Source organism: Dermacentor andersoni, chromosome 7, assembly GCF_023375885.2.
Source record: "Dermacentor andersoni chromosome 7, qqDerAnde1_hic_scaffold, whole genome shotgun sequence".
NCBI lineage: Eukaryota > Metazoa > Arthropoda > Arachnida > Ixodida > Ixodidae > Dermacentor > Dermacentor andersoni.
The window spans coordinates 20,539,025-20,562,679 of NC_092820.1; the positions used below are offsets into that span (position 1 = coordinate 20,539,025).

General features: G+C 45.7%; 1 protein-coding gene and 1 non-coding gene across 4 annotated transcripts in view; one reads left to right on the top strand and one right to left on the bottom strand.

Annotated features, from left to right (window-relative positions):
• Positions 1–23,655, top strand: part of LOC126535661 (nuclear exosome regulator NRDE2) — a 331,490-nt gene that overhangs the window by 191,672 nt on the left and 116,163 nt on the right. For all 3 annotated transcript variants that reach the window (XM_055073175.2, XM_055073176.2, XM_055073177.2), the window contains 2 exons: positions 6,662–6,922; positions 12,461–12,601. In XM_055073175.2, coding sequence (XP_054929150.2) covers positions 6,662–6,922; positions 12,461–12,601 — 402 coding nt within the window. The remainder of the gene's footprint in view (positions 1–6,661; positions 6,923–12,460; positions 12,602–23,655) is intronic.
• TRNAL-CAA (transfer RNA leucine (anticodon CAA)) lies at positions 20,772–20,844 on the bottom strand. The gene has a single exon. It is a non-coding gene; the product is annotated as a tRNA-Leu (tRNA).

The following is a 23,655-nucleotide window of genomic DNA, read 5'->3' on the forward strand; positions in this document are numbered from 1 at the left end:
ATCTCGCGGCAGCTATGAGCCGGCGCTGAAACTGTTTTCTCTGACGAACGCCGTATTGGTGGAGCTGACTCGGACGATGACAACCCCAGGCGGGTAACGTGACGGAACATGAGAGGTTTCTTCTGCCGTAGTTGATGCGGCCATTCCTGCGAAATTATCCACTGCTTCTAAGTGGACGAACGGTGATCTCCAGAAAAGCCTTGGCATATTTCCCTACCCAAGCTTTGCTGCTTACAGGGGCTTTTCACCTGTTGAGTTGTTCGAAATCTTTTTTGACGAAGCCGTCGTGGAGCTGCTAGTCGAACAAGCAAGAAAGTATGCGTTATTTTTCAGTATGCCACACCGGAGGTTACCAAAGAAGAATTAGGTTTTCTTGCAGTGCTGGTTTTGTCTGGCTATAACCGCTTGCCAGGGAAAAAGTGCTATTGGGACAGCGGCTTGGATATGCGCCACATGATGGCCTACAATGCTATGCGAAGAAGTCGCTTCGTACAGATAATGGGATTCCTGCACTGTGCGAAATGCAAGCCTAACGCTTAGTGACAAGTTGGCAAAGTTGCGTCCATTGATGGCACTATTGAAAGCAAGGTTTCTGGAGCACTTTCAACCTGTGCGTCACCAGAGCTATGACGAAAGTATGACTGAGTATTATGGTGGTCATCATGGCTGCAAACAGTTTATACGCGGAAAGCCTATCCGCTTCGGGTATAAATATGGTGCCTAAATGCCAAGAACGGATACCTTGTAAACTTCAAAGTGTACCAAGGCAAGCAGGGGATCCCGGAACATCTAAAAAATATGAAAGGACTTCGAAAAATCAACGTCGCCACTTCTTCAAATGGTGGATGAACTCGCAGCAGAGACGCACGACCTTCCTTTCTTTTTCTATTTTGATAATTTATTCACAGGCATGCCGCTACTGAGGCATTTCAAGGCACAGGGCTGCGAAGGCACGGGCACAGTGAATAAGAACCGTCTTCCCAAAGAGTGCCCTATCGCTCGACCACAATTCGTCAAGCACCAACCTAGCGGGCACGAAGAGCCTGTGCTGAGCGACAATGGGATAATTGTTGACCGCTGGATGGACAATTCTTTAGTAACGATCGTAAGCACCATTCACGGCGTAGAGCCAATATCATCTGCAGACAGCTACTCTCGTGTTCAGAACAAGCAAATCAAGGTGGCCCGCAAGAAACACTGTTGCTCAGTACAAGTTTCATGGGAGGTACGGACCAGATGGATGCAAATGTAGGCGCCCACAGGATTGTAATCCGTGGCAAAAAGTGGTGGTGGCCAATTTTCACTTGACTTTGTGATGTATCTATCAGTAACGCTTGGGCGCTAATTCGCAGGCAAATTGCACAAAGCTACCTGATGCGATGGGCCAATAAGCATAGAGGACCTGGTCAATGCAGAATCCCAAAGACTAGTGATGTCCTAACTGGTACACGGTATGACCAAGTGGCCAACTTTGTTGCACCAATACCTAATGGCAAGAGGAGGAGGTGTGCATGAGATAATTGCAACAGCGCAGTGCACACACAATGCGCAAAGTATGACGACGGCATGTGTATTCTATGATTTAAACCATATCACACTAAATAAGTGCTCTACTATTCGCTATGTATGTTTTTTGTGATGTTTCATGGCTTCAAATAAATGTTTTTCACTTCGCGTATTTTGCTGTAGCGTAAGGGCCCAGTGTGACCCTATGGTCACGGGCTATATTTCAAAAACTAATTAGGCAAGAGTAATAATTTTTTGCATGTGAATTATTAGTACAAAGATAAGTTAATATGTAAGATTTATTTCAAGATATCAAGAAAATAAAGAAACCGGTCCCTAATGGGTTAAGCCCTGGTTAATAGGAACTCTGATATCTTAAAATATTGGTCAAGCCAAAAATTTTTTCTGGCCCTCGTTTCAACCTCTTTTTCACCTCTTATCTCGAAAAGCTTTTTTGTCGAACTCCAGATATCTCAAAATCTTGTTGAAAATCTGAGCCAGGTGCCTTGCTGGGCTCCAATTCCCCTCCTATCCTTTTTCCTTCTTTCTAACTTGTTAGACTGTTTGCTGCCACTTTGTTGGGTCCCCATGTGGCAGCAAGAAGCTAGCGGCAGCGACGAGTTAGGAGTATTTTTTTTTTTTCACCTCTAATTTAGGATGCTGTCCATGACACATCAATGTGACGTATTAATATAAACAAGGGTAATATGATCGACACTTTTGAGGTATGATCAGCCCATGTGGTGCGCTCAAAAGAAGCCAGCATACGAGCCCACGCCTCAGTGTTTCAGCGAGATTGCAGCTTGATAAGGATGTGTGCCTCAAACTCGCACAATGATGAGACGTAAACGCCACATCACTTGTGGGCGTGTGCTAAAGCCGTGACATTTGCGCTCTTCTGCAGTTGTGGTTTTCAAAGTTGCATCACCTCCTGGGATGTCTGGAACTGGTTATGTTTGGATGATTGGCTTCAAATAGTGCATTAGGATCAAACGCCTTGACTCTGCCAAGCATGCTGTCTTGGCACAGTGCCAGTAATGCTGCTGCCCATAGACGTGCAGGCTTATCTGAGGCCAATGCACGCCAAAGTGACTGAGAATATTACTGGTGGAATTGCCAGCAGGCTTTTGTTCTTGTGAGTTTGTTTATCTCAAACCTCTGCTTATATTGAAATTTTTCCTGATTTTACAGCTTTGAGTTAACAGGGGTTTACTGTACTTCGTTGCAGCATGAAAAGATGCACTAGAGGACAAGAAACAATAAGTGAACGTTTCCTGTTTACATATGCGTCTTTTTGCACTGCAACAAAGTATGTTACCCGAACGACTCGCCAAACTATCCATCTTAGTTGAAGATTGGAGGGGTGTGCGTGTGTGAGGAACATTTTCACTCTGAAGTAACTCACGATCATGAACAATTGCCCAACGGCTGGCATTATTGAACTGTTGTGCAGGTCTGTGGCATAACAGAGGGAGCCTTGAAACCCTTGAGAGAGAGCCAACAATGATTTGTGTGACACTATGGGCTCCCTGCTGCATGCATTGGAGTGACCCTCGTTTGGCTCGCATGTTCGTGGCAGTATTGTCCAGTGGCTGTGAGGATCGAGGTGCCTTCCTGTGCCTCGTTCCCCCAGCCCGCGCGTTGTGCTTAGCTCGATCTCCGGGAACCGCCGCCATAATGGCAACATGGCGGACACGGCTAGTGCAGCGGAGCTACTTTCCCTCGCAAACTGTGCTTCTGTCTCCCTGGCTTAAATCACCAAGCGAGCAAGTGTCGCCGGGACGCACCCTGATTGGCCTTCCGAGTGATGGCCCCCAGGTGCCCTCTCCACCCAAGCTCTCTTCCGCTGAGCGCTTCATCGCTGCGGCAGATGCTTACAGGCCTGCAACGAGTTCGCTACATGGGACCTATGCTCCCGCGACTTCTCATTCTCGCGCTTGGTTGACCGCTTACCGGTTATCCCTAGCGCAGCGGGCGCACGTACTCGATCGGTCTTGCGGTGAGCCTTTGCCCGTAAGCGCCGTGACTGTCGCAGTGTGCTGTATTTTGGGTGGATAAACCCGCGTTTGTTGGCAATCTGACTCAGGAGCCTTCTCTGCATCGTGTCTGTACGTTATACATACCATTCTCCTAATTTTCCCCAGATATAAACAAGATGCCTTGCTTAGCTCACTGAGGACACCGGATAAACAAGCTATGAATTTCGTAATATCCCCTTCAGTCACGGCATACCCGTTTGAGAACGCAACTTATTTTTACCATTACTGTGCAAAAGTTACGAGGAATAGACGATGAACATTAAGCTTTGAGTAAATTGAACATTCTGCTTTCTTAAAGTACACCCATTTCACTTCAGAGTGAAATGTATCGCTTCGAATGACCGCTTTCACGAAGGCATTGCCCTCTTCGACGCTAAAGAGGGTAATGCCTTTGTGAAAGCGAAGTGGGGCATTTGGTAGGTAATCGCAAAAAAATATTTCTTCCTTGGTTGTAATGCTTGTGCTCAATAATTAACCTGTGCAAGTAATTTGTGTCGGTGATTCAATATATTTAATGAAGAAGCGTAGCACGACTGACTGTGCAATCAATGAATATTTAATTACTGTGTAATTATGATGGGTCACTATAAAATTCACAGCGGCATTCTCCCACCTGGACTTGCTTTCTATATGGAGTCTCCAGCACCTTGGGATAAGATTGTGTAAATTTTACACATTTATTGACAGTTGGTCGTAATTCGTGAGTGAAGGTATCACAGAAAAATATATGGAAAAACAAGGGTTTAGTGAATATCTGCGAAACTTGCATTTAAAGCAGGAAAGTGAAAGTTTCGCAATGCATTACGCTTAAAATGTTTCTATTTTCATTGAATTTCATATCCGCACTTCGTGCGTTCTTTTAGGGGCTTAGGAAGCATCTAGATTAGCGGCAGTATGACACCTTTGAATGCCTCAATGAGTAACTTTCTACAGAGACTGTAATGAACACTCACAGAATGAACATATATTGCTCATCACTCGGAATGTTGTTTCGTATGTTGAATAAATATAAACACAGTACCCCAGATATTTTACGGAAAATACCGGAGGAAAACAACTAAATACCATGTATAACGCACAAAAACTGGGATAAAGTGACCAGTCAGTTACGATTTTACATAAACAACCTTCACAGTGCAAATTTTCAGTACACGTCATCAAGAAGTGGCCCTCATTTTTTTTTTCAAAATGTGAAATATATGCTGTGTTTGCTCCTGCCGGGAAGCAACTAATAGTGTAGCTTTTATTTAGAAACGTCCAGAAAATGAAATCGTCTGTCAGAAGTGATATATATTGTTAGAAAAAATTCAAGTCAGTGTTCCATTGGTATTGAAATGGCTCTACGATAAATCTTCATTACACAACGAAATTCGACAGCTATTGTAGCAAGTATGTGACGCCCCCTCGGACATAATCTTGGTTCGCCCGCCAAGCTCGGCGGCCTGCTATAGCTCGGCAGGCAACACTGGTCACCCGCACCACAATAAACACTGACGAGCACGCAGCTCGCTGGTCAGTAATCATTCAGCACCACCACGCTGCGGAGCGTCCGGCTATCAAAGGGTGCCAGAAGCCCTCCCTTGTTCACGACCCCGGGTGGATCGTGACAGCTATACCTGTAAGAGGATTAATTCGATGTCTGATGGTGACAAGAAACTGAGACTTCAATGCCGCAATGAAGAGAGATTAAATAGTTCCACCATTTGATAATCCAAGAATTTCAGGCCGTAGGGCACACGAGTCGTTGGGCACAGCTGATTATAATACTTTGACGTAATAGTTCTGTGGAAACCCGCAAGGTGGAGAGAAAAAAATTTAGTTTAAATTAATTTAATTTAGTTTAAATTAATTTTAATCATAGCAATTGTAGAAATTGCTACGATTGGGTGGATGTCTGATTTTCCCTTCATTAATTATAATAAATACTTTATTCGGACCTCTCTCTCACCTGCAGAATAAATGTACCGAGCTGATTATGTTTTAGAATACGGACATAGTGGTCCCAAAAAACTGGCATGATGCAAGTTGCGCAAGCTGACAGTTTGTTAGGGCGGAAACAGCCGAACTCCAGGCGTTATCCACAACACGAGCACGTATGGCAAATCCTGCACGTTGTCCACTACAGGGCATCCCGAGAAGGCACAAAAGACAATCGTCATTGTCCAAGCAGGGATGTGTGTAGTAAAGAAAAGCATTACTCATGTGGTCCCTCTACTAAGAAAGAAAATTTAGCTGCAGCTGTAGTTTTAATGGACTTTCCAGTGTGCAGTCGAAAGTGCCAGTCCCCACTTTCAAAGGGGAGGGGGGGGGCAAATGACATACTTTGGCCCCCCACTTTTGGCAGTGGGGGGGCAAGTGCCCCTCCCCCCCGCCCCCCTTTGTAGATGTGCCTGTGGTAATGTCTACAGATCACAAATGTTGTCTTATCATGTCAAAAGAAGCACTGAAGCGCCCCTTCAAAAGTCTAGTGACACCTGGCTGTGAGTCTTCAGCACTGCATCCTTCATTGAAATACTTGTACAGTGGTAAAACGAACTTAATTTGTTCCATGAACAGGTTTGTTCTACAGGACATGTTCTTCCAATGTTTCCTGTAAGAATAATCATTGATTAGTTCTTCGACCTTGGTTATTCATGCAAAAAGTGCAAAGAATATCGCAAGTTAGAAAAAATGTTAGTGTACTTACCAAGAAAGGGATATCCTAGAGAAGTGGTGGAAGGAGACTGTTTACATCTGCACTTTTAGAAAAGCTTCTCAGTTCAGTCTGGATCAGTCTCAGCTAGATGATGCACAAGACAATGGCTGTGAATAACTTCCTTCTTTCTCTGTCATAGCCTTATTTATGCATCCAGGACAGAAGAATAGAGTTGTTCACCTGTCTCGGCTTTCAGTAGATCTCTGAAAGGGAGAAAAGGCAAGGCAAGGGGGGCCTAAAAGCAATGAAGGAGTAGTAAACCTGCAGGCACACCTGCGAACAGACTCGTGTGGTTTGCTCTGCAAAATGTTCACTGAGCAAGGCACCGCTGTATTTGAAATTCCCACTGCATGATTTACTTAACTGTGACCAGGTTGCAGTGCTCCGTGCTGGGCTGACCGTGAGCCTTTGTCCACTGCAGCAGAGCCGGGCAGGCCAGTTCGGCCTGGCCGAAGCGGACTGCTTTGAGCGGCTGCCCGGCGTTAACCTGAGGATGGCGACGCACTTCAGTGATGCACTGAGCTTCCCGTCAGGCTGGGAAGTACGGCAAGGTGTGGCGGACTTTGTCCACGAAGTTCTTAGCCAAGCCAAGCCACACTTTGTGGAGCCGACCCTTGGCGACGAGCTGGCACAATTGGCACTGCGGTTGGCACGGTTGGCCACTACCTGGGATGCCCGCAAGGTTTGTTTTATGGGGAAGTTACTATGCATTTCTGAGCAGAAGTTGGCCAGTGAGGCAGTGTCACAGCAACTATAGCCTCAACAAATTCTTACAAGTGCTTGGACTGTGCTGCTTCACCACCGTAGTAACATGTTTGATCTATTGTCACATTGTTGTAACAGTGAAGAATAAAACTTCCAAAGGTGTGAGGTAAGAAGTTGACACTTTATTGGGCGAACTTGTACTCAGAGAAAAAAGTAACACTCGAAGCATAACGATAAGTGGCGAGCATGAACGTTGATTGTCGAAGCCTGATCGGCGGGTGAAGCGTGTCAACTATTTATACATGGCTCCTTACATTCCAGAGTCTATTCACATCGCGCACTCAATCTACTTAAACAAGATCCTTTTGCTGTAGATTTGCCTACGGCATTCGAGAAACTTCCGATACATGAAGGCGCATTTTGTGCCAAGTGATAATGTTGTAACAGTTGTTAGCCAGTGAAAAATAAGCATTGGAAGAAGATAAACAATATACACGTGTCACTGCGATAGCTTTACATTATTGAGGTTGAAATAGATGGGCACAAGCCTCCCCGGGCTTGATGGGTGATCTGATGCCTCTAAAATTTCCTTTCCCTACCATGGGGAAAGTAGTATTTATTGTAGGTCACACCAGATTTTTTTCCTGAAGGAACTACTGCACTCTTCATTCTTCATTCGATCGCTCTTTGTGCGGTCCTTAACTTGTTCTCGAGCTTCCTTGTTAACCTCCAAGTTTCTGCTCCATATATTAGCACTTTGAAGCTTCTTTACCGTTGAGTTTCAGCAACCGCTCCGTGCTTGTGTGTCCTTGCAAGGGTGCGTGTCCATGCTTGCAAGGGTGCGTGGGCTGTTACCGTCCGTTGCACGCATAGGAACTGATGTCTATCTGGTTTCCAATCTCCCTCCCAAAGGGTCACCGCTAGATGCTCGCTCGTCTGTTGCTCACAGGGGTGCAATTACCGTACTTGCTCAAATGTAATGCGAGGGTTGACTTTCCAGTTGGACGAAATAAAAAAATGATAATAAGACAGTGAATGTAATGCTAGATAAAGGAAGAATAAATGGTACCTTTATTCAAAAAATCACAATTCAGAAAGAAGTTCTTTTGAGCGATCCCTTTCAGAGATAGTTTCACGAAATTTCACGTGACTCGGCACCGAAAGCATCCCCGACAAGTGTTTTTGGTGCTGTGCAAAGCTTGCTCTCAGTGCCAAGAGCACTGTCTGTCGTATACTTCAAGGGGTTCGGTGCTGGAACGAGCCAAGCCTCGCAAAAGCAAAACTATCTCTGAAAGTGATTGCCCAAGAATCATGTCATCTTCAAGCTCGTTTGAGGCTTTATTAAGAGGCCACAAAACCACATCATTTGGCGATACTACCAGGCCACTACGAGGTCCACAGAGCCCTTCCGACAGACCTCGGATTAAAAGAGGGTCTCCCGTTGGTCTTGCCATCTGTGAATCGTTGACTCGTCGATGTCGAGACGCCGACGCATGGCGGAGTTTCCAATCCTCTTGGCCATCAAAATTGCTCCTCTCTCGAATTGGGCATCATACCAAATGTGCTACCTTACCATAACGTCAAGAATAAACAGAGTCGAAGTGTGAAAGCCCACAGGGTGCTGCAGCACTGTAACCATAACACCAGTCACAACATGGAGGAAGGAAAAAGTTAGGAAAGAGCATTATGTGATGCAGCCAGCCTTGGCAAGTGAACGCTCTGTCAAGCCCATGCATTTGTACAGTGATGGCCCAACACGTGACCTCTTGCGTCGAGATCATGGAGCAAGAATCAAGATTTGCCAAGACATTTGGTTCCCAGTAGCAATGCCGGTAGTTTTTATTCGGTGAGCGCTTGTTCGGCTGCCCTGCCGTAACTCTGCCTGCAGTGCGAGAACACTAAAACCAACCACACACGTTGACGTGCACTCACGTGTTGGGCCACCAGCTTGCCTTCAATCGCATTGCGGTATGCTTTCTCCTATCATTTTCCTTCTTCCATGAGTCACAAGCACAGTGAAAATGGTGTCAATTCCAACAAAAAGCAATTTTTTCCTTCGATCAACTTGCCTATAGATTGAATCAAGACGTACAGGTTCTCAACATAACCATAAAAGCCACAAGATTCAGGATATTTGTTTTAAAATGGTTAGTTTTGCCGTTATTCGAATGTAATGTGAGGGTTGGGTTCAAGCAACAAAAATCATGAAAAAGAATCTCTTTACAATCGAGTAGATAGAGTATATCTGTTCACAGGCGGGCACTGGTATATTGTGAAAAATTCTGCCATGCCTGTGTTTCTTTTCTTGAGACTTGGCTCGCAAGAACTGATCGCCCCTAGTTGGCTATGGAACGAAGGACTACTGCAAGTTTATGATTACGTTTTTCGGATGGGTGCATAACATAGAGTTTTCCTACATGCGCTCACACAGTTCGATTACATTATGGCCGTGTCCTCTGGTTGCTCTGCTGCAAGTGAATCGAGCAGTGATTCCTCCAATGAGGACCCAACTGTCGAATCAGAATATATCTATTTCAATGTGTCTACTTTTTTATTGCCATAAGTGTGCATGGAAGCACACCTGTATTTATGAATAAACAATGCATGTTTACTTATGGAAGTATTTTTTTTGTCACTGTATGGTCACTCTAAAAAAATTGCTGTCTATTTTTTTCAAAATGGGCCAGTCTGAAGATTTTAAATCTGAAATAAAAAATTTGTCTTTGGGGGCTTGCATTTGTCGAAAAGAATTAACGTCAAAGGGTTAACAGATTGCATTTGGACAGGTTGAGGGTCATATTTCCAATGCAACACCAAGAACATTGTTCAGATCCTTTTGTAGCTGTTCACTGTCAGCTTCACATGAAATTTCACGGTAAATGCAACAGTCATCAGCACATAATCTAACATCGCAAGATGAATCTTCTGTTAGATCATTATAAATAATTAGATCATTAATAAATATAAGAAAATGCAGGGGCTACAAGATGGACCGCTGCAGCAGACCTGATATTACAGAGATATCAGACGAGCAGACACCATCAAGAATCATGCATTGGTTTCTTTTGAAAAGATAAGCTTCCAGCCACTTCAGAAGGGTAGTTGATATGTTAAGATAAGACAGCTTTTGTAGTAACAGGGTATCAGATAATATATCAAATGCTTTTCGAAAGTCTGAAAATATGCAGTCAGCCTTCATACTGGAGTTAATAACGCTATGATATCATGACAAAATTCAATCAACCGAGTGTTGCAAAAAAAAAGTCTGCTTTGAAACCATGTTGTGATGGACTTAAAAAGGCTGTTTTCTTGAAGGTGAGCCATTATATTTGTATAAATGACATGTTCTAATGCCTTAAAGATTATGCTTGTGAGTGAAATAGGCCTGTAGTTGCGCATTCTTGCTTTTGTACCGCTTTTATAAATTGAAATAACATTCTTATTTTTTTAGTCCGAGGGAAAACGGGCTACCTAGAGAAACATCTTAAACAGCAGAGCTTAGAAAGGGGCTACAGACAATGCTCCGTTCTTCAGCACGAAATGTGAAATATAGTCAGGACAGGGAGCCGAGTGATTGTTTATCATCCATAGTAATGATATGATGCCTTTTGCAGACAACTCAGTTTCCCTCATTTGGGTGAACTCTCTGATGTCATGCAATCCGGTAACCTCATTATTTGAGTCTGAAAACACTGAATGAAAATATTCATTGACATCTTCTGCTTTTCCCAAAGTATCTGTGCCGCAGATTTTATCACCCATGACATTGGGGATAGTGTCCCCAGAATTCTTATTGCTTTCGACATATGTCCACGTTACCTTAAGGTTAGTTCTTATTTTGTGTCCAAGATTGCAAAAAAAACGTGTTATGCACATGTCACATCATTTTTGCTATTGTTTTGCACGTTTCCATCTTCTTGGAACAGCCACCTTGCTTACGTTTGTAAAAAACTTCGCGCCGTATCCTGTCTGCTGTACAATATAAGATACTACATGCCCTTATCAGTAAGGAAAACTATAAGACATGCTTTAGGCTACAGTCTATACCGTTATGGAATAACAATTTACGGGCACTGTGCTGTCCGCTGGCACAACAGAATAAATGCGATACTGCACTCCCTCTTAAAAAACATATCTTATGATGACCGGGGTAGTTGGAGAAGTATGGGAGAGGCCTTCGCCCTGCAGTGGGCGTAACCAGGCTGATGATGATGATGATGATGATCTGAACCTGAATGCTGACACAGACCGTTTCAAAGTACTTTCGATCCCGAATTTCAACGATCTTTTAATGCAAATGGTTGTTTTAAAACACTTCTGGTCCAGTCAATTCCTAGTTCCGTACACAGCTTCCCAATGCTTAAGGCCCAGGGACCCCTTTTTGAGGCCACGTTGTTCCACAAGGTACGGCACTAGAGCTCGGGCCCATTATGTGCCCACCTACTTCAATAAATTACCGCACAGCACCTTCTGTGCAAAAACGAAATATAAGTTAAAGAGACTGCTAAGGTGTATCTGTTCGTAAAGGCGTACTTGTTCCATTTATTTACCGTTATTGTTTGCGTTCGTGCATGTGATTGTGCAATTCCTTTGCACCATGACGGTCAGTCTGGTATATGTTTATGCATTCATTATCTCATGGTAATTTTTGTTCACACGCATTGCTGTACTTCTGTGTTTCATTATGCTCAATGAAATTTCTTTTCATAGACACTGTATAAATTCTAATAACCTTTTTTGGTGTTCTATACTTGAGTTCGCTGCTTATAACTGGTCTATCAATGTACCGTGTATGGTTTTGCTGCCTGCCAGGCGCTGCCGCTCAAGCCTTAAAAGGCTTTGGCAGGCCTGTATGAATGTACTGATTTGATAATTGGCAATAAAGGTATTATTATTATTATTATTATTATTATTATTATTATTATTATTATTATTATTATTATTATTATTTGTGTACAACATAGGATAGGGTGACCGGCGGTACTTAGGAAAATTCTGTTTATTTCTGTTTTTCATTGTACGAATTTCTTTACTAGCTACGGCTTATCATTTCGGTGCTGGGAAGTAATGACATGGACAAGAACGGAGGTTTGTGTCAAGGACAATATTTTAGTTTTAAAGAGCTCCCGCTCATGACATTGCCGCCATTCTTAAAGTGTTTGCGGACGCAGCCTTACAATGGAAATGTTGGTATTGGCAGTCTCTCTTATAGAAAAAGTACAGTCTAAACGCTCTTAAAACGACCCTTTTGAGCACATTTTTACATAATGGCAGTGTTTTTCAGTTTAAAGTAACTTGGACAGGGAGAAAAATTTGCAGAAAGCTTGTGACAGTTTGTAGGGCACACACTGTCATGATGACTTGTCATCAGCTGTTAAGAGGCTAATATGCATGCTGATATAAGAAGCAGTAGCAAGTTGTTTTTAGCTGTTGTGTATGGTGCGTTCCTTGGCATGAAGATAGGGGTCCCAGTAGCTCCTGCTGTGTCATCCTTTGGCTTATTCCTGCCTCGCAGCGCAAGAAGTGTGCCAAAGCCTGGCTGGCTGACCCGGGCCACGAACGGAACCTCGACTTGTGGACAGAATATGGCCTCTTGCTGATCGACCTGGGCCAGCCTCAGGAGACACTGGCTGTCTACGAGAAGGCACTGGACACGGTGAGCTTATAGGTGACACTTTTGATTTAGAGCTTAGAATTTATCTCTCCTAACAAGAATGTAGAAGTGTGATGGGAAAGGGGTCTTTGTATGGACCCAGGTTATCGGGAGGATAGCCTAGCAAACATCAAGGAACACTTTTTTCGACTGAGGGCTCTGTGGGACACACGTAAAGAAGGACAGTGATAACATGTACATGGCGACTGTCAATACAAGTTTGTTATTCACTTATAAGTTGCACTTACTTAAAGTCTTAGCAAAGGCATTCAGCTGCCATTCTTCAATAAGAAGTGCTTGTCATAGAGTCCAGGAGTCTCTGTTCACTCTTTGAGGTGGTAAGAGAATGTCTGCGTCTGGGATAGGTGAACACTACGCGCATCGTTGTTGCGCTGCCTGTAGCATCAAGTAACGTGGCGTTGTGCTGGTCGTCGAGGTGTCCATGCTGTGCCCCTATAGCCTGTGACACTTTGGCAATGAAGGAAAATGCCATTGTACCATCAACTGCAAGCTGTGAAACATTTCCGTTCAGCAGCGCTGCTCCTTTCAAGTTGGTAGCTTCAGTTCGTGATGCTAGTGTATGACAACATTGAGCCCTTTCATGGCAGACATGAAAACGCAAAGTGCCTGAATGCCTTCTTGTTCCGATCGATGTTCAGGAAGGAAAGAAGAAGGCTGTTGTCTTCAGCTGCTGTGGGCAAAGGACATATGCACTATTACGGGACCTTATCAACAGACCATGACTGTCCTAACACATTCAATGCATTATTTTCGTCAATATACACCATACAAGACCATTCCAATGTGCCTGAGCTAGCTAATCTTGTATACCCATTTTTGCAGCCCCGTCGAAAGTGGGCTTCTTCGATTCTGCAGTCCTGGACTGTCAGCAAACCAGCTGCAACTTCTGGTCTGACTAGCTCTGACAGAATGGCACGTCACACTCACGTGATCCAGCTGTCAGGGACTGCCCGTGGTTCACCGTGACTGGAAGCAATTTTCGTGGCTGCTGTTGTTTGCTCGTAGCTGCTCGTAGATAGCACCGCGCTATTCAGCGAATTCATTATCGTGGCATCCGAGATAGTGCAGCCTTAGAGGCCACGTCACTGGCGCACATAATGCTTGCATGTTGAAGTTGCAGCCCGAGTGCATAGAACGCATTCACAAAGCACAGTTTATGCTGCATTCTCACTCTTCCTGCCCCTTAACTGCTGTAATTAAGCTCTCTCATTGCCTGCAAAATTTAAGCAGAACTCCTTGTGGAACTGTGTGGAACTTTTGTGACCAGGGCTGGCCCCCCTGACTTCGCATCAGGAGAAGTGACATGTTCGCCTCTTCAGACTGCTGTGGCACCTTCTCGCTGACCTGGTTCTGATGATTGAGGCGACACCCTCTTGGACTTTGCCCTGTTGGCTTAGCCCACTTTGACTGAGTCAACCTTGCCACTTGGCCTCGGTCAGCCTCCTTTGCAGGCTGGCCTCGGGAGGAATGTGTGGATCGAGGTGCCTTCCCACGCCTCGTCCCCGAGCTCGCACATTGTGCTTAGCTTGATCTCCGGGAACCACCGCCATAACGGCAACATGGCGGACACGGCTAGCGCGCCTTACCTAATTTTACGTGCAAACCATGTTTCTCCCTCCCAGGGCCGAATCGCCATGCGAGCAGGTGTCACAGGGATGCGCCCTGATTGGCCTCTTGAGTGGCGGCCCCTAGGCAGCCTCTCCACCCGAACTCTCTGCTGCGGAGCACTTTATCGGTGCGGCAGATGCTCACAAGCCCGAAACAAGTTGGTTACATCGGACATTTGCTCCCGCGACTTCTCTTTCTCTCGCCCTTGGTGGACTGCTTCCCGGTTAGCCCTAGCGCAGTTGGCATGCGTACTTGATCGGTCTTGCAGTGAGCCTTTGCCCGTAAGTGCCGTGACTGTCACACTGTGTTGTACCTTGGGTGAATAAACCCGTGTTTGTTGGAGATCGAACTCTGGAGCCTTCTCTGCGCCGTGTCGGAGAGTTGCTGAACCCTGCTGTAACGCCTTTGTGCGTTGCGAAGTGGAGGGAGTGTCGTGCCCTTTCCTGACCATCGCTCGTACGGTGAGCCTCGTGCAAACCCATCTCCACAATGCCTAGCATAAGCAATTACTCGTTCTCAGAAGATGTTGTCACGTTGCAGTAGAATGCCACCTAGACCATAACTGCTAGCGTCAGTGTGAAGGATGGTGGGTGCAGTCAGATCAAAGTGGCACAGTACTAGGTCCAACATCAGGGCATGTTTTAAAGCCAGGAAAGCAGGTTCACATTTGCCAGACCAAACGAAGGGTACATTACTGGCGAGGAGTTGATGGAGTGGGGACACAAGCGCAGCTAAGTTGCATGTGAAGCGCCGGAAGTAAGAAGCAAGTCCGAGAAAACTGTGCAGGCCGTTTTGATGCAGCAGATGGCAAATTTCGAGGGCAGTGGCAAGCTTGTCAGGGTCCATTCATATACCTTCTTTGCTGGCTAGGTGCCCCAGAACCTTGATGGTCTTGCTGGCATAACGGTTATTTTTTGTGTTGAGCTGCAGGATAGCGTTTTCAAGATAGGCAAGGACTTCATCAAGACGTTGCGAATGTTGTGAGGATGTGGTTGAAAATACTAAAATGTCGTTGAGATAGCACAGATAAGTTTTCCATTTCAAACCATGCAATACACGATCGATCATGCGTTCAAAGGTGGCGGGCGCATTGCAGAGCCCAAAAGGCATCACGCTGAACTCGTAGAGCCCATCGGGAATGGTAAATGGAGTTTTTTCTTTGTCAAATTCCGACATTGGTATTTGCCAGTAGCCTGATCTAAGATCAAGGCTAGAAAAATATTCAGTGCTGTGGAGTGGATCTAGGACATCATCGATCCGTGGCACGGGGTAAACGTCTTTGCACACGATTTTGTTGAGCGCACGGTAATCGACGCAGAAACGCACAGAGAGGTCTTTCTTCTGCACTAGAACAACTGGGGAGGACCAGGGACTCGCGGAAGGATGTATTATATTTCGTCTAAGCATGTCTGATACATTTTCCTCAATGATTTTGCACTCAGTGAGAGAGACGCGATATGGGCTCCGGTGAACAATGCAGGAGCCGTCATTCGGTATGCAGTAAGTAGTGACGGTAGTCATACCGAGGACGGGCGAATTGACGTCGAACAATCAATGGCGTTTGTTCAATAGGGCGAGGAGATCTTGACTCTGGGCAGGCATCAGGTCAGGGCTTAAAGTTGCCGACAATGGTGTGGAAGAGGCATTACTTGGCGGCGATCTGTACTCGGGTGGAATTGTCAAAATGGCGACAATTGCAAAGTGATGAGTGTCAACAGCGCAAGTGACAGTTGATCCATGCGGCAACAGTTGGAGTTTGGGAGTTTGGTTTAAGGCGGTAAGCAATGCAGACCCCTCAGAGAAGTGAATAAGGCCAGGGGTAATCAGAATCCCTGATTATCCCTGGCCTTATTAGGGTATAATAAGTATGCTGCCATCCACAATGTTGCAGGAGTTAACACTTATCATTTCTTCTCTAGATGGCCGAAGAACGTTATCGGAGGAGGGGACGAGATGAATGCATTCTTCGTGGTTAGGGAGAGAATAGCTGGTGGCATCCACTTGTATGAGGCGCTGACGACAATAGATAGAAGCGGACGCAGAAGACAAGAAGTCCCACCCGAAGATGAGTTCGTGGGTGCACTCATGAAATATAGCAAAAAGAATGTGGTTGCAAATTCTGTCTATGGACACATCGACAGTACACCGTGCAATTGGACGAATAATAGTGTTGGCCGCTCCATGAAAAGAAGGGTCGGAGTAGGGCGTAGTCACGTTTAGGAGGCAGGAACAAAATCGAAATGGCAGCGCCTTTATCAACAAGAGCTTCAACGTGTACACCTTCTACAAACACTGACAACGAGTTCAACGGTCACTCTGGAGAAATTGTAGGCTGTCCAGTGGATGCAGTTTCCCCTCTTAAAACTGCATCAGGTAGTTTTTCGAGAGGGTGTTCGTGACATGAGAAGCGGGTTTGAGTGGTGACACCAAACAATGATGTGGAGAAGGTTACCTGCAGCGAGATTCACCAGAATTCACAGGCAAATCAGCAGGGTAGGAAGGAGAAGGTGACCGATGATAGGAGGAGTGGTAGGACGTGCGCTGATAGCCCATTGTTGTATGGACGCTTGTACGTTTCTCTGGAGCGTAGCCACATTGCAGATCCTGTTGATACCATCGACAAAATTGGGAGATATGCCCTCAATAGCCACAGTAGTGGCATGTGGGTCTGACAGGATACGAGGCGGAGTACAGTATCATCATCAGTAGCAGCCTATTTTATGTCCACTGCAGGGTGAAGGCCTCTCCCTATGATCTCCAATTACCCTGGTCTTGTGCCAGCTGATTCCAACTAGCACCCGCAGATTTCCTAATTTCATCGCACCACCTAGTCTTCTGCTGTCCTCTACTGCGTTTCCCTTCTCTTGGTACCCATTCTGTCCCCCTAATGGTCAAACGGCTATCTAACTGGTGCATTACATGACCTGCCCAATGCTATTTTTTTCTCTTAATGTCTATTAGAATACTGTCTATACCCGTTTGCTCTCTGATCCAAACCGCTCTTTCTGTCGTTTAAAGTTATGCCTAGTGTGGTATTGACCGAAGGTGGAAGTCAGGCTCCAGCAGTCCCGAAGTAATAAGCCGTTTATTCAACGTATACAGCCATATATATAATGAAAAACAGAAGTGCCCCCTGGGAAATAAAGAACCAAAATGAATAACGAAACTGAATACAACATACTCCCTCCCTTATTTTTAGTGGTTAGTTGTTAGTAAGTATGAGTAAGGAAAACCCCAAAGCGTGCACACTGTACTTATTTACACATATTTACAAACTATGTACACAACGTCAGACAGCCAACTAGTTCGTCTGAGAGTCTTGGAGCCAGGCCGGTGGTTGGCGCTCTCGGATCGGCCGCTTTGGACGTCGCACTGGCAACGGGCTCGTAGACTGCTGCTGCGGTATGCCAGGAGACAATGCCTGCGTCCTGGGGGAAGGAGGCTGTAGCACGGCAGGCTGCAGCACATCGGGAGACAGCGGCTGTGGCGTGGCAGGTTGTAGCACATCAGGAGACCGCAGCTGCGGCATGGCAGGTTGCAGTGTGTCAGGAAGCTGCGGCGTGGTGAGCTGCAGTGCATCAGGAGACCACGGCTGCGGCGTGGCAGGCTGGCCTGTTTCTCAGGTGTCCCTCTCTGGAACCCTGGAAAGCTTGGAAGCATTCCACGTACGGCCGTCTCCAAGTCGGAAAGAGGCTGGTCCCCTCCTCTTGATCACCTCAGTTGGTGAAGAAAAGGCGCAGTCTCCCTTGAAACGAACGGACGGTTTTTTTATACGGACAAAGTTGCCTACGGCTATCTTCATTTTTTTGGCGGCTCTCCTTCTGTCCGTTTAGTGCTTGCTGCTCTGCTGCTGACGCCGAACCCTTTCACGAAGTCGCGCCAACTCCTTGGCTGGATCTTCCGCAAATGCTGGTACTGAGAAACCCATGACATCCAACCTGGTTCGGGGCATTCTACCATGCAGCAGAACTGCTGGGGCGACCCCGGTGGTGGCATGCGGAGTACAGCGGTAAATGGTAAGGTATTCTGTGACAGCTTGCCGGAGTGGTCGTCTTTCGAGGAGTGATTCTTGAATGAAATTTTTCAATGTGCGATTGAAACGTTCTATTTGCCCATTGGCTTGGGGGTAGTATATTGAAGAACGTGAGATAATGATGCCTCTGTTTTGCAAGAAAGTGATGAATTCGCGCGAAGTGAACTGAGGTCCATTGTCGCAAACGATCTCTTCTGGGTAGCCTTCACAGGCAAAAACACTGGTTAAAAAGTCTTTCACGGTGCTCGTGGACACCTTGCTGCAAAAATACACCTCTGGCCATTTAGAATGGTAGTCAACAAGCGTTACAGCTAATCTGCTGTTGTAAGCTGCATGCTCCAAAGGACCAACAATGTCTAGGCCAAGCTTCTGCCACAGTCGCTCAGGCCATTCAACAGGTTGCAACAGTGCTGGTGATGTTTTGGTGAACTTATCTGCCTCCAGGCAGATATGGCAGTTTTTTACTGCCGTTTCCACTTGCTTATCCATTCGTGGCCACCAGAACCGCTCACACAGTCGCGCCTTCTTGCACGTGATACCTGGATGTGTCTCGTGCGCGGTGCCGATGATCTGAGCCGTGAGGGAGGACGGAACAACGAGGCGCTCTCCATGCAGAAGCAGGTTATCGACAACAGAAAGTTCTTCCCAAATGGCATAGAATGGTTTCGTCTGTTCTGGTATGGACTTCTTTGGCGGCCAGGAACTCAGCACGAATGACTTGACGGTTTCCAGGCAACTGTCGTCGAGGGTGGCCTGCCTGAACTTCTCCTTAGTCACGCAGGCTGGCTCAATGAACGAGACAATTTCTTCCTCCTTAGCAATCTCTGCCTCCGAGGTAGGTGCTGGTAGCTGAGAAAGTGCATCTGCTCCAGTGTTTGTGGACCCCTTGCGGTATTCAACAGTGAAATTGTAGCAAAGCAGTCGTGCACTCCAGCGTGCGATTCGGAGTGGGCGTCTTCCATGTCCTTGTGACGACAGCAAGGACACCAGTGCCTGGTGGTCTGTTCGAATTGTGAAATGGCGACCCCACAGGTACGTGTGCCATTGCTCACACGCCCAAATGCACGCAAGGGCTTCTCATTCACCGACTGAATATTTTCTCTCTGCAGGTGACAGTGTATGAGATGCGAAAGCGACTGTGCGAAGCTCGTGGCCACTTTGTTGCTGCAGGACTGCTCCCAGCCCACAGTCGAACGCATCAGTCGACACAATGACTGGCAATGACGGATCGAACATCTGGAGGACTGTACTCGACGAAAGCATTTCCTTGACCCTCCGGAAACTGCTGTCTGCTTCGGCAGACCAGATGAATGGCTCATTTTTGCGAAGTAAGACTCTCATAGACTCAACCACTTGTGCCAAGTGTGGAACAAACTTGGAGTAGTATTCTACGAGACCCAGGAACGAATGAAGGGTGGCCACATCAGTTGGCACTGGTGTGTTAACTATGGAGTCTACTTTCTCTGGAAGTGGCGAGATACCACGTGCAGTGACCTTGTGCCCTAGAAAGGCAAGTTCTGGAACGTCGAAAAGGCATGTGTTGTTCAGTTTGAGACCTGTGTTCCTGATCATTTGCGGCACGGTCTTAAAGTTTGAAAGGTGTTCTTCTGCGGTCTTGCCAAAAATGATGACATCATCAATGTAGAACAACACGCCAGGGCAGCAGTCAAGGATTGTCGCCATCATCTTCTGAAACGCCGCTGGGGCAGAAACCAACCCAAAGCAAACTCTTTTAAAACGGAAAAGGCCATCATGAGTGATGAAAGCTGTCAGATCCCTGCTGTCAGGGTGCAAGAGAACCTGATGGTAAGCAGAAGCCAAGTCAAGTTTTGAGAAGTGTGTAGCGCCTACCAAAGCGTGAAGCAGCTCCTCTGTGTGGGGCAACGGGAAACTGTCTGGAACAATAGCTTTGTTTGGCTCTCAAAGGTCTACACATATCCTGATGCTACTATCTTTCTTGTTAACAACAACAATGGGGGATACCCATTCAGAAGCATCGATGCGTTCGATAATGTCAAGGCTCAGCAACCTCTGAAGCTCATTTGATACTGGTGACTGGAGAGAATATGGCAGACGGCGAAGCTTCGAAGTTACAGGCTGCACGCCTTGCCGTGTCTTGATGCGATGCGTGAACCCCTTAGCAAGACCCAACTCGGGACTGAAAAGTGAACTGAACTCATGCGCTAAGGCTGGCGGAAGAGCTGTGTTACGGGGCTGCGTGCTTTACGGTGCGGAAATGGAACAGGATAGCGGGTCAACAACAGTCGGCAGCGGAGCAACAGACGTGTATAAGCACTTGAGAGCAGAACCGTCAATGCAAAGATCCAAGGCTTTAATGCCGGCAAGACCGATCAGACAAGTTCCTCGGTGAACAACATAAAAACATAGTCATATCATAAGAAGCCAACAAACACTGACAACAAGGACAACGTAGGGGAAATTACTTGTGCTTAATAAATGAAATAAAGAAACGATAAATTAATGGAAAATAAAGTGTATGAAAAAACAACTTGCCGCAGGTGGGAACCGAACCCACAACCTTCGCATTTTGCGTGCGATGCTCTACCAATTGAGCTACAGCGGCGGCGTTTCTCGATCGACTTTCTTGGGTATTTATGTGCCCTAATGGAACCCTGGGAGTGTTAGCCAGCGCCACCACTCACAGACCTTGGTGGCGGACGTGGAACGTACTTTTTCCTGCGGGCGTCACAAGAATGAGATCTTCTTGTGTGAAGGCAACTGGTCAATAAACCCACACATGCTACCTGAAAGCATCAATGTTGCCGGATTCGAGACCCTCGGATTCAAGACCCACCTGCGGCAAGTTGTTTTTTGTGGGTGTTTTGTGTGGGTTTATTGACCAGTCGCCTTCACCCAAAAAGATCACGTTCTCGTGACGCCTGTGGCAAAAAGGACGTGCCACGTCCGCTGCCAAGGTGGCGGCAGCAGCGACAAGAAAAGCGCATTTTTAAGATGCTTCTCTGATGATTACAGGCAGCCGGGAGTTTCTGATTGCCATTTCGTCTACGTCAACGTGCGTTGGTCGCTGGGAAGCGGAATTTTTCGTCCTGCATCTCTACCACCAGTGGACACGCCCCCATCGGACCAAGCTATAAAGGACACACTGCAGCCTGAAACTGTCACACTGGCGGCAGCAGTGGCAAGGAACGCGCATTTTTAAGACGCTTCTCTGATGATTACAGGCAGCCCGGAGTTCCTGATTGCCATTTCGTCTACGTCAACGTGTGTTGGTCGCTGGGAAGCGGAATTTTTCGTCCTGCATCGCTACCACCAGCGGACACGCCCCCTGTGGGACCAAGCTATAAAGGACACACTGCAGCCTGAAACTGTCACACTCGCGGCAGCAGCGGCAAGGAACGCGCATTTTTAAGACGCTTCTCTGATGATTACAGGTTAGTTACTAATTTGTTGTATTATATTCTCCTGCACATTGCTATTGCTGCTGCTGCTGCCGCCGCCAAAGGTGCTGTCATGCCATTAGAAAAAGAGTGTTCACTGTGTGGTGTGCAATTCAATTAATCTGATTTCAAAATAGATTGTAGTGGCTGTGGACATACGTATCACACGGGAAAGTGTGCAGGGATTTGTGATGCTACAATTAAGGCTAAGGGGAAGCAGTACCGTAGTGCGTGGCGCTGTACAACTTGCAGACGTTCAAAGGGCCGTGCTCCGCCACCCGACAAAGCTGATAATGACTCAGATGCGCAGGATGTTCGAACAATCTTGGTATCCATAAACGAAAAACTGGAATACCTTCTGCCCCTAAAACATACGGTTGAAAGTGTTTAAGACACGGTCCAGTTCATGACTGAACAATACGACGAGCTCTTAACGAGAATAGAAAAGAATGAACGTGAAGTAAAGGAACTAAAGCACAGAAGAGAAAGGGTTGAGGCCAAAGAGAGTGAAATGATGCAGCTGAAAACGGAAGTGGACGATTTGGAATGGAGAAGTAGAAAGCTTAACCTAGAATTTTATGGAAATAAGCCAGTGCAGAATGAAAACTTGCTTGTTGAAATAAATAAGCTGACTGTGTTAAACAACTTGCCGCAGCTTCTGGAAAATGATATAGTGGCTACCCATCGCCTGCCTTCAAAGGCAGATAAGACACCCAGTATAATTTGTCATTTTGCCAATCAGGCTATCAGGGATAAATGATGGCAAAGCAGGAAAAAACTGTCAAGTGAAAATGACAGTGTTTTTTTGTCAGAGAACTTAACTAAAAAGACACGTGCCTTGTTGTTTGAAACTAAGCTCTGGGCCAAAACTAACAACTACAAGTATGTATGGCACAACAACAACAAAGTTCTCGTGCGGAAAACAGACGGGGCAAACGCGATAGTCATTTCTAATTCTAGTGACCGGGAAAAACTTAGTAAGACAATCAGCTGAACTGAAACACTGCGATGGCAAATGTACCCAGTACGCCTTATGTATTACCGCACACTTTTACTAGTCATTTAGAGCCAACATTTCGCAAGTCTTTCAAATGTTTTCACCTAAACATCCTATCTTTTGCTAACAAGGAAAATGACCTACAACTTTTCATTGAACAAACGAAAGAATCATTTGACGTTATTATGCCAACGGAAACATGGGTGTACCGATCACGTGAATATTTTCCGGCTTCCATTATAGTATAATACTTTCTATCTGAATGGAACAACCGGTCGTGGGGGGTGGGGTGTGCATTTTAACTAGAAAACCATTAGAGTGTGAAATATTGAATGAGTTTTCAGTGGTAACTCAGGATTATGAGTTATTGACTGTAAAACTTCATAACACAGTGTTATCTTTTTGTTATCGCCCTCCAAGTGGTTCTGTTATATATTTTCTTGAATACTTAGATATTTTTCTTGCGTTCATTAGTGACATGAAATTAGACATAATTTTTGGTGGGGACATCAACATTAACATGATGAAAAATGATTCACCAGAACTCAGGCTTGAAACGCTATTAAAATGCAATGCATGCTGGAATACTATAAAACTGCCTACCAGAGTGACCAAGAATATGTCATCTCTACTCAACGTATTCATTACAAATATAAATCCAGATTCAGTTAAAGCTGGGATATTCGTGTCGGATTTGAGCGACCATATGCCAATATTTCTATGTTACAAGGGGCATCTACAGAACAAAAAATCACAGTCGACATATCTTATTCAACCAATAACTGAACAAAATCTTTTTATGTTTCGTACCAATATCCTGCAAACAACCTCGAATACTGTATTTGAATCTAAAGATGCAAATGACACTTATGAATGTTTTTTTAGCCTCTTAAAACCAATATACGACGCTTGTTTTCCATTGAAGTGCGTAAAACAGAAAAATAAAATACGTAAGCCATGGATTACCCCTGAGCTATCT